The 20,123-nt window shown below is 36.1% G+C and overlaps 1 protein-coding gene across 2 annotated transcripts in view; it reads right to left on the reverse strand.

The window, feature by feature from the left end:
* The window catches only part of Dclk1 (doublecortin like kinase 1), a 368,880-nt gene that overhangs the window by 330,087 nt on the left and 18,670 nt on the right, over positions 1-20,123 (reverse strand). For both annotated transcript variants that reach the window (XM_004631081.2, XM_004631085.2), the window contains exon 3: positions 17,550-17,896. In XM_004631081.2, coding sequence (XP_004631138.1) covers positions 17,550-17,896 — 347 coding nt within the window. The remainder of the gene's footprint in view (positions 1-17,549; positions 17,897-20,123) is intronic.

Genomic DNA, 20,123 nt, shown 5'->3' on the forward strand with positions numbered 1-20,123 from the left:
GGTACTGTGGTTAAGAATGCCTGGCTGTCCTGACATGTTAATTACTTGACCAGTTAATTTTCCCTTGTTTCTGCCTGTGTAAAATGAAGATAACAATACCTATCACATAATGTTGTTAATGGAAAAAAGGAGTCATTAATGCCTATGTGTACTACAAAGATCATTCCTAATGTAATTCATCTAGAAATACAGTCATTTTGGTATTTATTTAAAAAATGCTAGCTGTTCTATTCTTGCTGAGGTTATTTTCCCTGAGTTGGGTTCAACATAAAAGATGATCAGGGATGTTCCTGTCCTTTACCTCCCTCCCTAAAAAGCCAATTACTCATTAAAGTTCATGCCAACTGGACAAAATGTTTCCAGCTGTTGTAGCTGAAATACTTTCCAATTTATGATTCATTACACAATGTGTTATAACTCATTTCCTGACATAGAGCTGGTGCTATATCCTATAACACATCTTACATGCATTTTTCAGTTGATGTCAAACCAAATTAAAAGGTAAATAGGACAAAGGTAAAGACACATGAACAGATTTTATGTAGAGGGAAGTATTGTATGGTGGCCCTTCCCAGTAAAAGAAGCATTAGAGATAACTATTCAAGTGCATAGGTAAAGCCTTGGTTTTCTCTTTAAAAAGTAATTTACGATCTTGAAAACATAATGCCATTAATTTTACTAAGTTCTCAAAACAGATTTGTATTTCCTCTGGCTCTTTCCTATTTTTCTTGTGTCCCAAAAGCTATGTTATCCGAGTGTGAAAAACACCAAAGTCAAGTTTTCTTATATTTTGATAATCTTGTAAAATTTTTAAAATAACTTCCCTCTCATTTTGATGGATGTGAGTAAATGGTGACTTCATAGAGCTGATTGTCAACACACCTTCATAGCAAAATTCAGGTTAATAAAATTGAAAGTTCATACATTTATTTTTCATTTTCAAGATTTCTAAAATGTGGCTTGAACTCTGACTACAGGCACTAATTTTAATGGAAAATTGTTTTCCAGCACGCCAGGACTCATCCATGTATACTTTTTATGTTATTCTAATTCTAAGTGGATTAGAAGTATTAGAAATTAAACTCTGAAATAAAACTGGTCTTTCAGTAACTTAAAATATGAATGCAAATCTGCCTAAGAGTGTTTCAACAGTCAGATTTCCAAACAATACAAGAACATCTTCAAATAAGATGAAATATGTTAATCATCTTCTACTTAGAGGAAGGCACAAATGTGGAAATGCAAGTTTTTGGTAGCAATGAATCAATGAGTACTACTAAACAACTTCCCCTATGATTTCATGGTGAGGAATCCTTCCAAGTCTTCCCACTACTCAATATAAGTGCAAGATATTCTTAACACCTGGTGCAACGCTGGACACAAAGACCATAGATGTTTACTCACTCAACAAAGCTATAGAAACATGTACATACTCAATTGTAAAGGTACTTAGCTTAAAGTATTAAAGCACATCATTCAGATGGAACCCAGAGTAACTGCTGACCTAATTCGGCAAAACCAAAGATTACTCTGTAAAGTCTGTTCACTTAAGAAACTTTACAACATGTCTTTGTTTTATGGCTACTATTGACAATGAACACTGCACAGTAAAAGAGTGGAGGAGATTAGATTTCCTCCCAGTAGAAGTTTCCTAGAGACATTATAACATCATCTGAGATTTTCTCTTTTTATAAGGCAGTGACAGTTATTAAACTGTGACTAAATCCAAAAAGAATTTAGTGAATGGATATATTTTAAAAAATACACAGTGTCTAAGTCTACAAATTTGACATGGAATGTATATAAAGAATAATATGAATTATTTACATGGAAGAAAATGGTAATGTTATCAATAAACAAAATGGCCAACATGCCTCACTAGCCCTTTCACAGAACATCAGTGTTAGAAATGACGTGAGAAATATGTAAACAATCTTATGCTTCCAAAGACAAGAACATCAACCGATAAATAGAAATGAAGTGATGGGCTGATCCATCTACATATTCCACTTAATGCTAGAGCTTATTATTCTTTTCTCAAATTAGAGCTATAACCCTAGAGATAAAGTTGACCTCCCCATTCAAAAGAGCCCCATTGATGAGGTCAGTAGGCTTTTATGGCTGTTTTCAAAGTCATGTTTACCCTAAATGGTATGCAATCACTGCCAGCTGACAGTTGAATTAAGTAGGCAACACCTCCCCAGTCTTTTTAGAGAACCATTGTAATAGTGATTTTGAGGCAGTTACTTTACACCAGTTTACCCTATCCATTGTTCTTGATGACAAAGACTGCAAATCCCCATGCATGCTGACTGGAAATTATCTTCAGAAGTCATCCATCCATTTCTGCATTCATTAACATGTCCCCAACATCACCCTATGAGCATCTTCCAGGTTGAGAATTTTCTCATGCTCTCAATTTTCTCAACTACAGTTTAAAGTAAAAAACCAACTGTTATAAGCAGGCTTAATGACTTCTCATGATTTTCGCAGAAGGTCTCCTGAAGAAGCATAAAGAAAATACTCAATTTGTATAGGGTATGGAGGAGAACAGACAGACAATACCTAACAACATGGATATGGGCTTTGTGTCAATCATGCTCATTAATCTCTTGCTTAGGATCAGCATTTCTACAGTTGGTGCTCGCCCTTCCCTGCATGTCTCAACCGCTATTTATTCCCCACACAGGAAGCCATAAAGCCATCCTCCACTGAGGCTGGATAGCAGTGGGAATGCATTTCATGTGCTGGCTGCTTTCCAGAACATTGCTGTTGGTGATCATATCTTGCCATCTGATGCTAACAATGGAATTTAGAAGATGCTGGTGAGACTGCTAAATCAACTAAAATTAATGTTGAATTCCTTCTTCCATGCAAGAGCCAGAGTTTAACATCACACAGTCTTTGAAGTCTGATGTTTTATTCATACAATTCAGTCTTCTCAGTTGTATTTCTCAAACTCTAATGTTATGAATGTGGATCATTTGAGAATCTTGTTGAAATTTGTTTCAGTGGGTCTGAGGAGAGTGTGACATTCTGCATGTTCCTGCTGCTGTCCCCAGAGCACTTCTTTAGAAAGATTTTTAAGAACACAGATAAAGCTTATTCGTAAACATATACAGTGTTAGGATTCTTCAGGACTTGATTCGGTTGTATAATTAGCTACCAACTCCCATGCTCCTGACTGAAAAAGTATCAGTAGCAACATGTTTAAAGGTCAGAATGTTGACTCATTATAGAGCTCCTACATGATAAGGATGAGGCTCTGGCTTCAATCCCTAACACTGCCCTTATCCCCCTTAAAAGTAATGGCTGCTTCTTTTCTCTTTGCTTGTTTTGGTTTTGGTTTGTTTTAAATAATACTCATCCTAAATTATTTTCCTTCTGGAAGATTCCTTGAAAAATAAAATGCAATTGAACCCTATGATTTTAATTCTACTTGTCAGACTCTGGGCCACAAGGTAAGTCCAGAAGGGACACTTAGCAACTCTTGATATCTGCTTAGGGAGCTGGAAAATATAGACATCAATGAAACGTTTTTTTTTTTTTTTTCTTTCTCCAGAATGTCTGGTTTTTACACAAGTGCATAAATGATTATAACACAAAGCAGAAATAAGTCTGCACTGAAAGAGAAGGACCTTGTTTTTCCCCTCAGGGAAAGACTCAGAAAGATCTTGGTGATCATGCTAGTATTGACCTGAACTCCTAAATTACCTAGCACTTATGAAACAAGACTAGATTTGCTAAATAATACAGCATTGGGAACATGTGAAAGTTTTTTTCTAAGAGGAGTTAAGACAGAGAAGAGTTCTAAAAAACTTAATCTCCAAAAACTAATTACCAATGTTTTTAATTTACAAGAGTATATTACATCTGATAAACTCATTGGCAAACTGAAAGTATTTTAAGTTGAAAATGTAATTTAATCACCCAAACCACAAACTATTCTAGCCTGGCAACATAGTCTAACAAGTCTAAGTGTTTCTCTTATAATCACAATACTGACCAAGACCTGTGATTACTGCCATGGTCCAGCATCCCCAGAAAGGATCAGACTGCACATCGCTGGCCTAAAGGAGGATCCAAGTTCAAAGTTCAAAGGATAGTTTCTACTGAACATGTAACACTTATATACCACTGTGAAGTCAAAACATCCTAAGTTATACTTTGATAAGTTGGAAGTATGTGTACACTGGACAATTCCTCAAGAATAGCCATTTCACATCCTGTTTGCTTTTCAGCCTGACCTTAGAACACAATTGCTTCAGCCCCAAATCAGTTCACAGACAGGAGACATTTTCCAGAGGAGTTACTGGAGAGGAAAGTACACAGAGTGATTGGCTTCCTAAGACATTACAATGGCCAACGAGATAACAATGTCAGGGAGAGGATGGCTTAACACAACTCACATAAATGCACATGGTATCATATGAAGTTCCCAGCAAGAAATCAAATTATACATAGAGTACTATCTGAAGTGTTACTAAGGAAAAGATAAAGAAAATAGACTTATATGAGCAAGGGCCATCTTGTCAATGAGACCACAGGTAATTTTAATTTATCTTCGTATTTTCCTATTTACTTGAGAATTCTTTACATTGATTGCATATTAATATTATAATGGAAAATGCCAATTAAAAAGTAAGCATTCCATCTGTCCTTTTGTTTCTATGGCATGTTGTTTATAACACTGTTCATATTTAAAATTGGATTTTAAAAGTTCCATTTAATTTCTGAAATTGCCATCTTTCATTTAATTTAGTTTCCAGGATTTAAACTAATCAGAAAAATCTGCTGTAACATATTGTACTTGTATTCTACCACCACACATATCCCTGCATCCTGTAGGTTTCTGTCTCTGTAATAATTTAGCCAGATACTTTTCATAAGAATCTTTCACTGGCTTATAACCAATTTTTAAATCCACAGAATGTGAGATCAGTTCTTCTCTTTATTCAAAGGATAGCTCAGGCAATTTGAGGAAGATTTAGAGCAAATCACGTAACTCAGATTGGCAAGATTTTCCTAACAGAATATCTATCATCCACCAAGAGGATAAAATGTTTTTTTTTTTTTTAATCCAAAATACTCCAAAATTGGCAGGTGAGTTTTGTTTTGTGTTTCTAATTATCTTAGAGTAGTTCATAAAATAGGAGTTCAAACTAGAGAATAACCTCCACAATGAATATCTTAGAATGTGGTTGCACAGCACAAAGCATTATTTCTGCTTATAGCTGCCTCCCACCAGAGCCCAAGGGACCAAGTCACCTCCTACTGGACACAGCCTGTATGTACTTCCTGAACACTAAAAGGAAGGTGCAAAGAAGAGAGCCCCTGCCAACTATCGATTCACTTAGTCATCCATTAATTAGGTCAGGCCCTGAAGATTCAGAGGCCAATAGAACACTGCTGTAGTCTCATCCTAGGAAATCCAAAATGGAAACAGGCAATGAGAACAAATGAGCAGAGTGAGGAGCTACAGAGCTGGAGACAAAGGGTAGTGAAAGGACTCTGATACAGTTATCAATTCTAAATGGCAAGTAAGGAAATATTTTATATACTAGGTTACCTTAGAGCTAAATCTTGAAATATGAGTAGACGCTTGCTTTGCTTTGCCTTTATTCAAAGATATTGCTTTGAACCATCAATGTAATAATCTTCAACATAAATAAATGTGGCTGTGAGCTCACTGCTAAGCACAGAGAAGATCTTCACCAATGACATTAATATGGAAATATTCTATATTGCTGGAATGAGTTGCCACAACACAGACACCCATAAGGAATGGCCTGCACAGCTGTACAAGTAAAAGAAGGAAAAGGGTCTGGATTGCATTCACCATTAGCTGACAACAAAAGGGATTATGGAAACACAAGTATCAGTAGTTCAGTTGTAATGTTTCAGTTACAATGCAAAATGGCCAACTTTATATGCACAATATCATAAAACTACTTGTGTACTTTCAAGTAAAACTAAAATGCGCAAGCATAAGGGAGAATGAATATTTGTTGAGGAATTGCCATATATTTAACCTTTGTACATACATTTTGTCAATTATTTATCATACTAATATTATCTTTTTAAAGAAGAGGAAACAAATTCAGTTTATTTGACTGACTAAGAATCACAGCATAAGTGAGCGTTGAAGTAAAAATTTGGGACTCCAGCCAGTTTGCAGGCCCAGGGTGTGATTGGGACCACCTGTTGGTCTGCCAGACCCTCATTCCAGGCAGCACCCAGGCCAGGAATGTGTGTGGAACTTCCTCCATCAGATAGGCCTGGTGTGGAACTCTGTGGCAGAACTCCCTTCAGAGAGGCTAGAGGCAAGACCCACTCAGCTGATCCAGGAGCGGAACATTTTGGCACAGTGGCAGAGCGGGTTCACTCCAAGGTGCTGCAGCACCTTCTTGAAGCACCTTCTTGCTGAACTCCAAGGGCTGCAGCAAGAAGAAGTGAGCAGAGCAGCCAGACCCACACCCACCTGGATGAGTTTCAACTTGGTAGATCCAGACCTGGTGCGAAGGTAGTAACTCTGCCAAAGCTCTACACCAAAGGTCAGAGGACAGTGCTACACAAAATGACAAAGGGAAGGAACAAAATGCATTCTCAGGCCCCAAGCCCACCCAGAACAAATGCAGGAGTCAACAGCATAGAAGAAATTAGAAAGCACACACCTGAAATCTCTGAAAGAATAGTGTCTGAAATAAGGAAACAACTGCAGAAAGGTATAGAGGAAATCAGATAAAAAATAATTTTTGAAGTAAAAAAGAAATAACTATAGTGAAATAGGTACTAAGTGCTTCTAAAGAAGACACTGATAAAAATAGAGAATAGAAAAATGATGGAATCCTTGAATGAACAATATAAGAAAGAAACAGATCGCATGAAGTAGATTCAAAGTTATACAGGAAATTAGAACATCAATCACAAACTGGCAAAACAGCTTGAATGAAAGTGAAAATAGAACTTCAGATCTTGAAGACACCATTACAGCTAGTGAAAAGGTAAGAAAAGATCTCTTAAAAACAAGTAGGATGTAAGAAAAAATAATTCAACATCTGTAAAGATGATGCCAAGATGAACAATGTAAAACTAATAGACATCAATGAGAAAGGAGTCAATATTAATGATAGAATATGGACAGAAGCAATAGCAGAAAACTTCCCAAATATGAGGGAACAATCTGACATTCAGTTAACTGAAGCATGTAGAATTCCAAATAACATCAACCCAATTAAAACCACTCCCAGACATAAAATAATCAAGATCCCAGAAATTCAGCACAGCAGCAGAATAATAAAAGCCGCTAGAGAAAAGAAACAGATCACATTTAAAAGAAAACCCATCTGAATAATGGCAGATTTCTCTTCACAAATCATCAAATCAAGAAGAGCATGGAGCAAAGTACTTCAAATGTTGTAAGAAAATGAATTCCAACCCAGACTGATATACTTTGCAAAACTCTTTTTCAAGTTTAATGGAGAAGTGAAATACTTCCATGACAAAAAACAACTAAAGAATTTCATGACAAAGCCAACCCTACACAGACTACTAAAAGATATTCTAAAGAGGGATCAAAATGACCACCACTCCATGAATGAGAATGGAAAGAACCTACCAAATAGGGCAAACAATTAAACACAGGAGAAAAAGAGGCATACAACAGCAGTCTTTCAATTATTTTTTTATATACAGCAGCAAAATATTTCCATCAGCAGACTATACAAATGGACTCTCCTGTACCCTATGGTCATGATTCTGTCTGGGTCTACAGGGTGAATGTCAAGAAAATAGCAGTGGCTCAGTCCCACAAGTGACATCTGGCTACCATTGTCAAGGACAATGTCCACATCCACCACCTAGTAGAACTTTGTGCAATATCCTATCCACAAACTGTTAGAACTGCTGGTCATATATTTGCCCTTCCAGTATTTTCGTTATGTTTTCTTCTTAGTAATTCTTTACTATCATGAAAACATTTTCTTAGTTAATATTTTTATATATATTAACCTAATCAAATACTATGCGAGTACTATGAATTGATCACAGATTCGTACATATGATACAATACATTCTGGCTTCTTAGTTGGACTCACAATTTAATTTTAATTTTGAATAATATTTTGAAATATTTAATTTTATTTTGAATTAATTAATATTTACTATCCTGAATATTGTTTAATTTTAATTTTTGTTTTATGATTTATAGTGTTTCTTCAACTTACAATCTACTTATAAGACATGGTATGTTGGGCTGGTGAGATGGCTCAGTGGTCTAAAGCACCTACTTAGAACAAGCTTAGCAAAGCACAGGGACCACGGTTCAATCCCCCAGCACCACATGCCAGCCAGTCCCGCCCCCTGGTGGGCTGAGCTGGCCACACACACACGCACACACACACGCACACACACACGCACACACAAATAAAATTAAAAAAAAAAAAGACATGGTATGTTATTCGTTCCCAGTATTAGAAACTTTAAAAAGTATATTTGCATTTTTCATCGAATTTATATTAGTTCTTCCTTGTGTTTTACACACACACACACACACACACACACACACACACCCCACACATACATATAAATATGAAAAAATACGTATATAACCTGACATAAGGTTGATACTGTTTTATGGAACTCTTCAATGACCTTTTAAATGGGTTCATCTAATACAATTATATTTTACATAGTCCTGCATAACTACCATTTTGAGAGCTCTTTATTCTTTATCCAGGACCATACAGCAACTTCTCTTGCCTTCTGGATTATGGTCTTTGCTATTTTCTATATGCTACATCTGGAGGTATTAGAATATTTTGAGTTTGTATAACTGGAAAATATTTTATTTTTAGTTTTCAAAGATATGTTTGCAAAGTATAAAATTTAATGAGGACAGATCTTTTTTTTTAGTCCTTTGAATAAATAAGTCTAGTTTCTTACCTATTTGCTCTTTTTTTTCTGATGTGGAATAAAATGCTATTTAATTTTGTTCTTTTTTTAAAATTTTGTTCTTCCATAGTTAATATTTTTCTATGTATATGCTTTAATGATTTTTTTCTTCACAATTAGTTTTGGATAATTTCATTTTTGTGTATCTTGGTATGATTCTATTCATATTTCTTGTGCAAAAGTTTCATTTTACTTGGAAATATGGTGCTATAATTTTAACTAAATTCAGAAATTTTAAATCTTTAAATATTTATTGCCTACTCCCTTCTACCTTGAGAACTCTAATTATATAAACATAAGTTTCTTGATTTTGGCAGAGAGTGAACTATTATAAGTGATCTGTAAACTCTTCTTCATGTTTATTTTAGACAATTTTTATTGTTATATTCATTTAAGTTTGTGAATAATTTTTTACAATGTGCAATCTATTAATCTCATTATACATTCATTTCAGACATATTTTTCTAAAATTCACTATCTACATCTCGTATCTTTCACATTTTAATGCACATTTGCAATTTTTAATTTGCTATATAATTATTATTGATTTTCAATAAAGTTAATAATTAATTTTTTTTAAATCAAAATTTGGTCTTATAAACAACTTATGTCACTTGCATGTTCTTCCAATGATACTTCAAAGTATTTTCATGTGAAAAGACTCATTTACAAAGGAAGATAAATGAATGATTGGTAATTATTAAGGAATAATTTTAGATAACAAACTCCCATGGAACATTTATGATATGTTTTTTTTTTTCAAAACTGAAGACTAATTGAACCCTAAGGTTTTCAGGTATAATTATTACCAATAATTAGAATTAACCACTGTGTTCAATTAGTCACATGTATTATCTCATTTAAACCTCATGACAATTTATAAAGCAGACATGTTCATTCTTATTCCCTTAATATAAAAGATGAAACTGAGAATTAGCAGAGAGGTTTAACTCTTCTCAATAGGAAGATAGATTTCCATGTGTCTAGAGGATAGACTGAAACTGAAATCCACTGGTCAACAAAACTGGTGTTTTTCTTTTTTATCACATTATTGCATGTTTTAGTACTAAACCACAAGCCATACAGAATAATTTCCTCATAAATAAATTCTATATACAAAAATTTAAAGCTTAAACAATAAGCAGGTGTGTTAGCTAGCTTTCCTTTTTCCTTTACTGTAACTAATACATTGACTTTTACAACATAACGTATCAAGCCACAATAGTAAAAAACGTTGTTATGGTTTATGTATAGTTGTCCCCCCAAAGCCTCATGCAGTCTTGGAGGGCTTCTGGAGTTTGTGATTGATTATTGTGGGTGTGGATGTTGCACCTGCCCTGGGGAGATAATCTGCATTATAGTGTAAGGTGGGAAGAGAAGCTAGCTACTTGAGCTGCTGCTACCCCACCCTTGTGCTCTTGCTCTTTGCTGCAGCAATGAAAGGTTCCCCTTTGCCATGTGCTGCCCTGCCTTGGAGCCAGCTGAGTATGGACTGAAACCTCCAGAAACTGTGAGCTAAATAAACCTTTCCTTCCTTCAATTTGAGTGTCAGGTACTTGTCCCAGCAATGAGAAAAGAGTAACTAAGACAAACATGTATATTGAAAATGAAGGATTTTGGTTTACAGTGACAGAAATTTCAGGCCTGTATACAGTACATTGTCTGGGCCTGTGTCTTTTAGGCCTGTGACAGGGTGACACACCATAGTGGGAAGCACATGGCTGAGCCAAACTGCTCATTTCCTGCTCAGGAAGTAAGACCAGAGGACAAGAGAGGGCTCAAGCATCTGCAGCCCCCTTCAGTGGCATGTCCCAGGTGACCTACAGACTTCCCACCAAGCCCCATCTCCTGAAGTTTCCACCCACCTCCCAATACTGCCAGGCTTTGGACCAACCCTCTAACACATGGGCCTCTGGGGGACATTCCAGATCTAAACCACAGCAGGTGGGGAAGCTAACTGAATGTTAGAGGCTTTATGAGAAACTTCTAACTAGATTTTTCAAATTGAAATCTGAGCCCATACCCCATCCACTTTAAAGTCCAACTTCCATCCAATAATCAGAATACACTCACCAGGGTTCAACGGCCAAACCAAGGCTCTTCATAGCATTTGCAAAAGCAGCAGAAGCCACCACTAGGAGGCAATCCCAAAGCATTCATGTGTAAGTGACCAAAGTCTGCTCAATTACTGCAGGGAGGAGTTCAGGGCATGTCTCTTAGACCCACAGGAACCCTAAGAGAACTCAACATTCATTTTAGAGGCAAAAGTCAGTTTCCTAACTAATTGACCTAACCACCAAAATATATATTAGTCAAGGTATCCAGAACTTATTACTTGTCAGTGAAGTTCAGACTGGATGAAAAGAATGTAACTCTTGACAATTTGGAAGCATTAATAGCTACGTAAAGATAGGTGTAGCTCACACATCCTAAATATCCACCACACACACACATATTCTAAAACAGCATATTCTATTCTGAATACTTTAATCCGCTAAGTGTCATAATTTTTTAACTCCTTTTCGTTTGAGATCAGATACTGTATTTCCATCATCGCCCAGCTCTCAGGAGGGTGGTTTAACATGTGCTCTGACTTTTTCTAGAAAAATTTAATTGGTGGTTGGGATAGATATATAGTAGCATTCTCTTAATGAATAGAATGATTTTTTCTAATGGTGTTTGTAAGTAGGATCACAAGTCTGCATCTTGTACAGCAATTAACCACTAAGGAGAATATATGCAGTGTATTATTTGTTGAAACTGTATTTTTTATTTGATTTGAAACTGTCTCATTGCTATACGTTTATCAATAAAACTTTGAAAAAAAAAAGAATGGAATCAGACCTCTAGCTTGGCAGCTTTGGAAGTCCAACTCTCTGTCACCAACCCATGATTATTTACTCTGACATGGAATTGATTAATGTGCAATTAAATTCAAACTCTATGCTGAAAAAAAAAAAAAGAAAGAAAGAAAAATTTAATTAGGCATTGAAAATGCAAGCTGAATGCCTCCTATCAGCTTTTGTTTTTTATATCAACTACAAACAAAACTAAAAAATGTTACACTCACTTTTACAACATGATGTATCAAATCATAATAGTAAAAGCTTGTGAACCAAGAAAAAAGGATTTAAGTATTTCACAGAAGTTAAAGTATCACAGAAATGCTTTCTCTGAAAAAAAGAAAAAGAAAAAATGCTGCTATTACCAACAGCTACAGAAAATCTACATTTCTAGCCCAAGCAATTCTTTTCACATCCTAAATTCCTTACTTTTATTTTGGAAGTTTGGCTTTCATTTTCTCTGTTCACCAACTACTGTAGCAAAATCAGATATTGTAGTAGTGCTTACCAATTTTTTAACTTGGAAGAGGAAGACATATTCTCAGTCTTCTAAAATTAAATGTGCATCACATTATTTTTACTTCAGATTAAAATTAGATATTGGAAACCAAAACAGAATAATGAGGACAGTTTTATGGTATCTTACTTATACATTCCTATTAAGTGTCATTATCCTTTCCTGAATCCCAATAAACTCCTATACTGACCACCTAAAATAAAGGGATGCAATTATTATCATTCGTTTACATGCATCTTTCCATCTTCATGTTTAGATAGGCAATTAGGATTCAATATCAAGATACAAAGATGGTAACTGATTAAAACACTGGAAGCTATTGGGATTTCCTTACCATGACAGATACGGTAGCTGTCCTGAGTTTACCATCTAAATCAGCTTGTCACATAGTAGGACCCCTTTACTGGTGGTGGAAATGTTCCAAGACCCCAAGTGGATGTCTGGAATCACATATAATACCAAGCCTTATATAGTCTATGTTTTTTATACATGCCTACAATAAAGTTTAACTTACAAATTAGGCGCAGTAAGAAATTAATAATCACTCATAGTAAAATATAATGGATTATAATAAAAATCATATGAATATATTTTTTCTCTCCTCACTCTCAACATATGGAATTTTCCACTTAATGCTTTCAGATAATGACTGACCAAGGTAACCATGGAAAAGCAAAAGCACAGATAAGGGGGCAGAGAGGTGCTGCACTTCAGCTGAATGATTTTTAGGGCTTTCTGGGTTAGGAAAATAACACATTGTTCACACTAGCATGCTGGTAGCAGTGGATTCCACATAGTTCATGGCCTGTGTGAAAGGTCTGTAAGATAAATTATAATATCCCTGATATTTTCTTCTACTATTTAAGTATGCTGTGACACTGTCTAGATCTTGATGCTGAAAAGTAGATAAGATGGAAATGTGTCCATGTTTTCTACATAAAGATCAATCCAGTACCTCACTGCTCTAGTTCAACGAGAAGGGGAGCACTGTGAAGTGCCTTTTATCTATGATCTTCACTGTGCAAATTACCTGTGTAGGAACTAGCTGTTCTAAGATTAGTGTTATTTAGGTTTCTAGGGAAGGATTCAACAATCACAGAGTTAGCAGATTTATTAGCACCAGCTAGCCAGACTTCCTTCTCCATAAAAGGATTCAGGAGAGATGCCAGAATATCTGAAGCAAATCTTGTACCCTCTTGAGCTTATTTCAATCACTTGCAAAACAGCCACACTCCATATGACCTGTGGGAGTAGCCATTTGGCAGGGGGAGTAAATAACCCATGGTGAAACCTAACATCCACACTTGCAGCTCAGCAGGAAGACTCTCATGTTCTCAGATTCTGCAGGACCTCCCCTTGGATATGGAGAAAGGGAACATGATTTTAACCCTCAGCAAGCAAATGCCCTCTTTCCATTCTAGGATGCCCTTAATCAAGGTCCAGATAAATAATGCATCACTGAAAATAGGACACAGCAATTATTTCTTTTAGCTCCCCAGCCATGCTGCCAGGAGCCTGCAGACATGGTGCACAGAATCAGCCCTAACGTTGTGAGCGAGGAGGTGGGGAGGAAGAAAGGTCACAGTAGGCCTCTGACTGGCTGTGCAGTGTCCCTGAGTAGGGAACACAACTGAAATCATTAGAAAGGGCTTGCTCAAAATAGGCTCCTTGTGAGCCACCATGGTCATGTTGGCCAACTGCAGCTTCCTGTAGAACCTTTTCTATAGGGTGCAGCATTTCGAATATTGCTATTTCCTTGTCTCAGCCTAAAATTCTCAAAAGCAGCCCAGGATGAAGTCTCCTGTGGAGTTTAATGCAAACCCCAATGGCAATAAGCAGAGAGGCTTTGAGGAGGTAGGAAGGAGCAAGAAAAACATGCAGTCTGCTCTCCACTGCTCTTCCCTGGGTAACATATTAAGCAACAGGCACAACCATTCATGACTTAATTGTTAAAAATGCCAGAATAAGCAGTTTGTGTCCCATGGATCCATCTGCAGGCTACCTGAAGGTAATGCAAGCACCATCCCTGCTAGCACATTACATTGCTACCCATTTACCCCAAATACTCAAGCTATTTCTTTTCAATCAATTCTATTTCCTCAATACAATAAAAATCTTTAAATACTTTACTGGGCATTGTTTTTCCATATTCCTTATGGACTTGGTGCAACAGCTCAAGAAAGCTCTGAAAAGGACTGTGAAGGCGATGTCCTGTGGGCAGCACAAGGACTCCAGCACCACCCCAGCCACTCCTCCATGGAGCGTCAATCCACAGGGAGGGCTGGAGGAAAGTGGCTTTTTCTCAGAGGCTTGGCAAGCCTCTGTTTTGCCAGGGCTCTCATAAAATTTGTCTCCAACAAATTGCTTATTGGGTAGATTTCTCTTTTGAACTAAAACAATTCTGAGGACTTCCAGAGTCCATGAGAAAACATTTTTGTTCCCACTGGGAACCCAAGCAAAACTTTCTATGTTCTTTCTGCTTTATCATCTAATTCCTTGGAAGCTTTTCACCACTCCTGCAGTGAGAACAACATACTACAACAGAAGAAATGCCACAACAGCAAACTGTATGCTTTGAAAAAAAAAAGGCAGTCAAGTATGACTGTCAGCATAATGACTGCAGGAGGAAAAATATGTATATTTAGATGGAAAACAAAATATTAAAATTATATTCCTTGGGCAAATTATCCACGCTAGGGTTTGGATCTTGAATGTCCTCCAAAGCCCCATGTTTTAAACATTGGTTCCCAGGATGACATTATTAGGAGGCCATGGAACCCGTGAGAGCCAACACCTAGTGGGAGCTATCCCTTTTCTGAAGTCATACCCTTCAAGGAGACTATGGTATTCTGGCAGCCTCCTCACTCTTTTACTTTCTGACCATGAGGAAGGGACAGATTTTGCTTGTAATGTGTTCCCACCATGGAATACTGCCTGATCATAGGCCCAAAGCAATTAGTCCATCTGAACCATGGTATGAAATTTCCAAAACTGTGAGCTTTGATTTTTGGCTTCATAAGGCATCTATTTCAGATATTTTTCTATGGCGGTAAACAACTAATTCTCTTAAAAGTCTTTCTCACTACATTTCTGTTTAGTGACACTGTAATCTGCTGTAGTAAAGTGGTTACCAGTGAAAGTTCTGGAGTAAGCCAGTTCAAATTTCCACTTTGTCACTTATAGCTTTGTGGTCTTGGTCATTTTATAACAAGTTCTGTGACTCTGCATCCTTGTCTGTTAAATGGGGATGATAATCAAGCTGTCAGAAGGCTTAAATTATTGATACACACAAAACCTTTAGATTAATGCTTAATAAAGCTATTATCATCATTATTATATTCCAAAATTGCTTTCACAAGTGCTGTCATAGTTGATCCCATGAGCACTTCATGAAAAAGAAGTAAAACATGGAAATGATTTTATCTAGGTTTTATGGGTGAGTATAATGAGGTTTAAATGTGTTTTTAAAAGTGCATAATTTATGGATGAGCCAAGATTTGCATACTGGTTTTTGACAGTAAAGCTGGAATCATGTCCCATTACATCAGACTATTTACATAAAACTGCTGCAAAAATAACAAGTACAATATTCTGACATTAGATGAATTCAGAAGGGATGAGAATGATGGAAAGCCTCATAGTACCTATTCTAGGACTACATTCTTTGAACAAACAAAATTAAATGATCATTTGATATAAGCATTAATCAAAGTAGTGATAGCTGACTTTTAGATATAGCATATAGCAATTTAGAAGCCCCATAATTCTAAATTTTGAAGTAGAGACACACCAATATGTATTTTTTCTTCTAAATTTTACTTTCCATGAAAATAAACTCCCATCTTGTGAAAACTAAATACAAGAAAATTCAGACCAGGATAGTCTAGTAACTCCTTAGAACCAAAACTGGTGAAGGAAAGGCTTAATTGTTTGCACATTTGCTACTATAATTCACAAGACAGCAGATAGTGGACTTTCTGGTCACTGATACATTGATGACATTTTGGCTACAGCCTCTTAGATTTACAAGACTTAGAATATCACCCCCAAGAATCCTTATCCACATACAAGTTTTATGAGATAAGCCAAAGATTGGTCAATATAAATGAACAACTGGCACATATCCCTTTTTTTTCTAATGAATTTTACAAGATGAAAGGGCTCCCAGGGGACTAATTCCTTCATGACTAACACTCGTTTTAGTATTAGCATCCAGTCTAATTCATAAAATTTGAATGTGGTCGCCTTCAAGAACTTGTCTGATTTTCCTATTTAATATGATTAATCTCTTAAATTATGAATCTAGTTTTAACCTTGAAATGAGCTATACATACAAATCATTATCCCTCATGTTTAAAAAAGACATTTTAATAGACCCACATTAAAGACTAAATTCCAAGCCAAGATAGTAATGCTAAAAATGATCCTCTTGAAAAGACACTACTAACTTTTGAATGACTACTAAATCACATTGTGCACATGATCATTTTTGGTTGCTGCTGTTGCTGTTTTGTTCTCTTCAGCTCAACATCAGGCTTCTGCAAAGTCAGGGAGAAGCCTACACAACACTCTGAAAGGCAACGCGACCTCTCTGCTCATCTCATAAACTCACTTTAAAATGTCCATTCATGCTCTGCTGGTGTCCATTCCACAAATAAAACTCATTTTAAACACCTTTTTCATTTTATTTTTTAAATAAGAGACTCATAGTATTTTAGAAATATGCCTCTGAAAGATATCTAGATGGAATCCTGTCATTCTTTAGATATATTTTTTCAAATCTATAAAAACTTAAGTAGATATCACTAGTAGACATTCCTAAGACATAAAATCATAAAGCATTATTTGGCTCAAAGAAATACATTAAAATTTTCTTTGGTTTATCTCTACGTGGCAGTCATACTTGCAACTGTAAGACACAAGACAAAATTGAAAACAGATGACTGAAAAATGGCACTATGATAAGCAAATAACTGAAAGAGTATAAATCCCTAAATAATCATTTGATCTTCAAAGATAGACTTGAAAATATTTTTTATTTATCTTGCTCAGCACTAGCTTTGGATTGGCTTACAGTCAGAAAGTACGTGTTTTGCGACTGCATTTAGCAATCAGCTGCCTCAGTAAACTTGCGCAAAATGTATGTTTCAGGTTCCCATTCCATGCAGCACACACCCCTACTCGCCGGGACCCAGGTCCTCTATATAGCCAGGGTCCAACCACCACACAGCCCTTACCTGTTTCCCATCTAATGTGTACAGGCGTTTCACCACACCAGAGTCCAGCTTGATGGCATCGGTAATATCAGTGAGGACCTGCTCAAAGGAGTGAGCTGTTTTCTTGTTCAGTAGAATCCTGACAGCTTTCCGTGGCTTTACTCCACTTCTGATGATGGTGACCAGCTTGGGCCGAATGAAATCTTTATTCTCCCGCACCTCTGAAGTGCTCCCCTTGGCAGTGGCCAGGGAAGACACAGCCCGGGAAGCCGAAGTGGTCTTGACATTCACCGACCAGTTGGGATTTACATTCTTGGTGTACTCCAGTTTTTTGAAGGGCTCGATTGAGCCACACACATAACTTTCACCTATGGAAGATGGAAACGTATTAAAATGCACACTAAAGCAAACTCATTTCCTTTTCCCTAAGTTTTCATTTTTCTTTAAAGACAAGAACAAACTGACTGATCCACTAAAAGGAATCTTTCCCCTGTTACTTAAAATTACTCCTTAACAGAAAATCTTCCAATGAAAATCTTCAGTCTGCTTAAATGTGGAAAATACACAAAAGAAAGTAAAGAAAGGACCAAAAGATGGTAAGTTACAAATGGATCAAGAGATGGAAAATTATAAAATGACTGAGTTTAAATACTTACAAAGTTAGGTCAAAGTATTTTAAAACTAATGATTTTATAATGACATTTTTCTATGTTAATAAGCTTTCTTAAATAGGAATAGGGAAAATGCAAAAAAGAATTCCATAATTGCGGGTAAAGTGACTTACACCAAATTGAGCAAAGCCCATTTACTTTTATTTAAGTCCTTGCCCTATTTTTAAATTAATAGCACGGTATAAACATACAAGGCCAAAGAATTACAAAGTTTTTAAAAAGTGAATTACACTTTCAAAAATAAAAGACAGGTGTACATGTTACCAAACATTAATTTTGCAAATGTTTTAAAAACATTTCACTTTAACGTAAATAAATTTAACCTCTGCTTCACCTGAAGTTGTACAAGTAGCATTTCTCCTTTCTATTGACTCAGAAAATCATAACTTGTCCCAAGTATGTTTTTCTCCAGATTTAAGTAGGTATCAAATTTATATCTCAGAGCTACAAGAGTAGTGCTTTTGAAGATTTGTTGGGAGGATTTAATGAATGCAACAATGAAAAACTGAGAACTGGAACTTCAGCCTCAAGGCTGGCCTGTCCAAGCATGAGAACTTGCACAACCCCCCATTATTTCTAGGTGGTGATACATTCACCTGTCAATGAAACCTTGGTGGGTTTTTCATGAAAGTTAAATTATATAATAAGGGGCTAAATGTATAATTCAGTGGTAAAGCACTTCTCTAGTGCATGTAAAACCCTAGATTCAATCCCTAGCACTGCAAGAAAAATAGTTAATAGTAGAGACTGAAATGATCTCAAATGCACAATTGCTACACAAGCAAAAATAACCTGAGGTGGTATTACCCTAATCATGCAAAAATCCTGAAAGGAATTTTTTTTTAAATTACCTAAAATTAGTAAGTAGGTCTTACATTACAAGGTGTTGTTTTTAGACACAGTTAGTAGCAGGTATCACACTGGGTCTATATCAATGACAATGCACTCACCAAAAGGCACACAGTCCACAATTTATCTGTACAAACAATCCTTTGTCAGAATTCTGGGATAACTGAAGATATGTAGTTGTAGAATTATCTATCAGCTCCTTTATTAAGCTAGCAACTAAAACCAAAACAACAGAACACCATACAGGGGTTGACCTTTCAACAAAGGAAACCTTTTAACTTCAGAAAAAACTGAATTAGAAAAGAGACTTTAAAGAATGTAAGAATACCAATGGTTTTGTCAACACAAACACATGTTTTTTACATCAGAAAGCATGCTGAAATTTTAAAAAGATAATGAAATCCACCAAGACACTTTGAGAAGGTAACCCGTAGGTTAGGTACAACAATCAGAAAAATACATAATCTGTGCCATAATTATGAGGCTCTCTTGCCTTCATTATCACATTAAAGGACTGGACTGCGATTCCTAGAGAAGGATATGAGAGTCCAACAAAGAATGATGCACTAGGAAGAAACTGACGTCTAAAGACAGTTGTCTCCAAACAAGAACACACAACCCAACACCCCGCCCCAGACAGTGCTGTCACCCCAGACAGTTCAGTGTATTACTCAGAACACCAGGAAAAATAAATGCGGGTTTTCTTATCAAATCTATTTGGCTCCATGTATTAATTTTAATAAATCGTAATTCTGAACTTCATAACTGCAGATGTAATACTTTTCTCAAAGTTGATTATATTTTCTGATTTTATCAGCTTTCAATCATGGGCATCACTCACTATCTACAGGACTTGGTTGTAGGACCTTTCTGGACACCAAAATCCTGACAATCAAAGGCTGTGCCTACAGTAAAATAATATTTGGACAAAACCTATGCAGATTATCCCATGTACTTTAAATAATCTCCAGATTACTTATATAAGGTAAATCTTACATAAATAATTGTTATATTGGACTGTTGACGGAATAATAGGAAAAAGTCTGTATTTGTTCAGTACAAACAAGTATATATA

Source organism: Octodon degus, unplaced genomic scaffold, assembly GCF_000260255.1.
Source record: "Octodon degus isolate 3935 unplaced genomic scaffold, OctDeg1.0 scaffold00038, whole genome shotgun sequence".
Lineage (NCBI taxonomy): Eukaryota > Metazoa > Chordata > Mammalia > Rodentia > Octodontidae > Octodon > Octodon degus.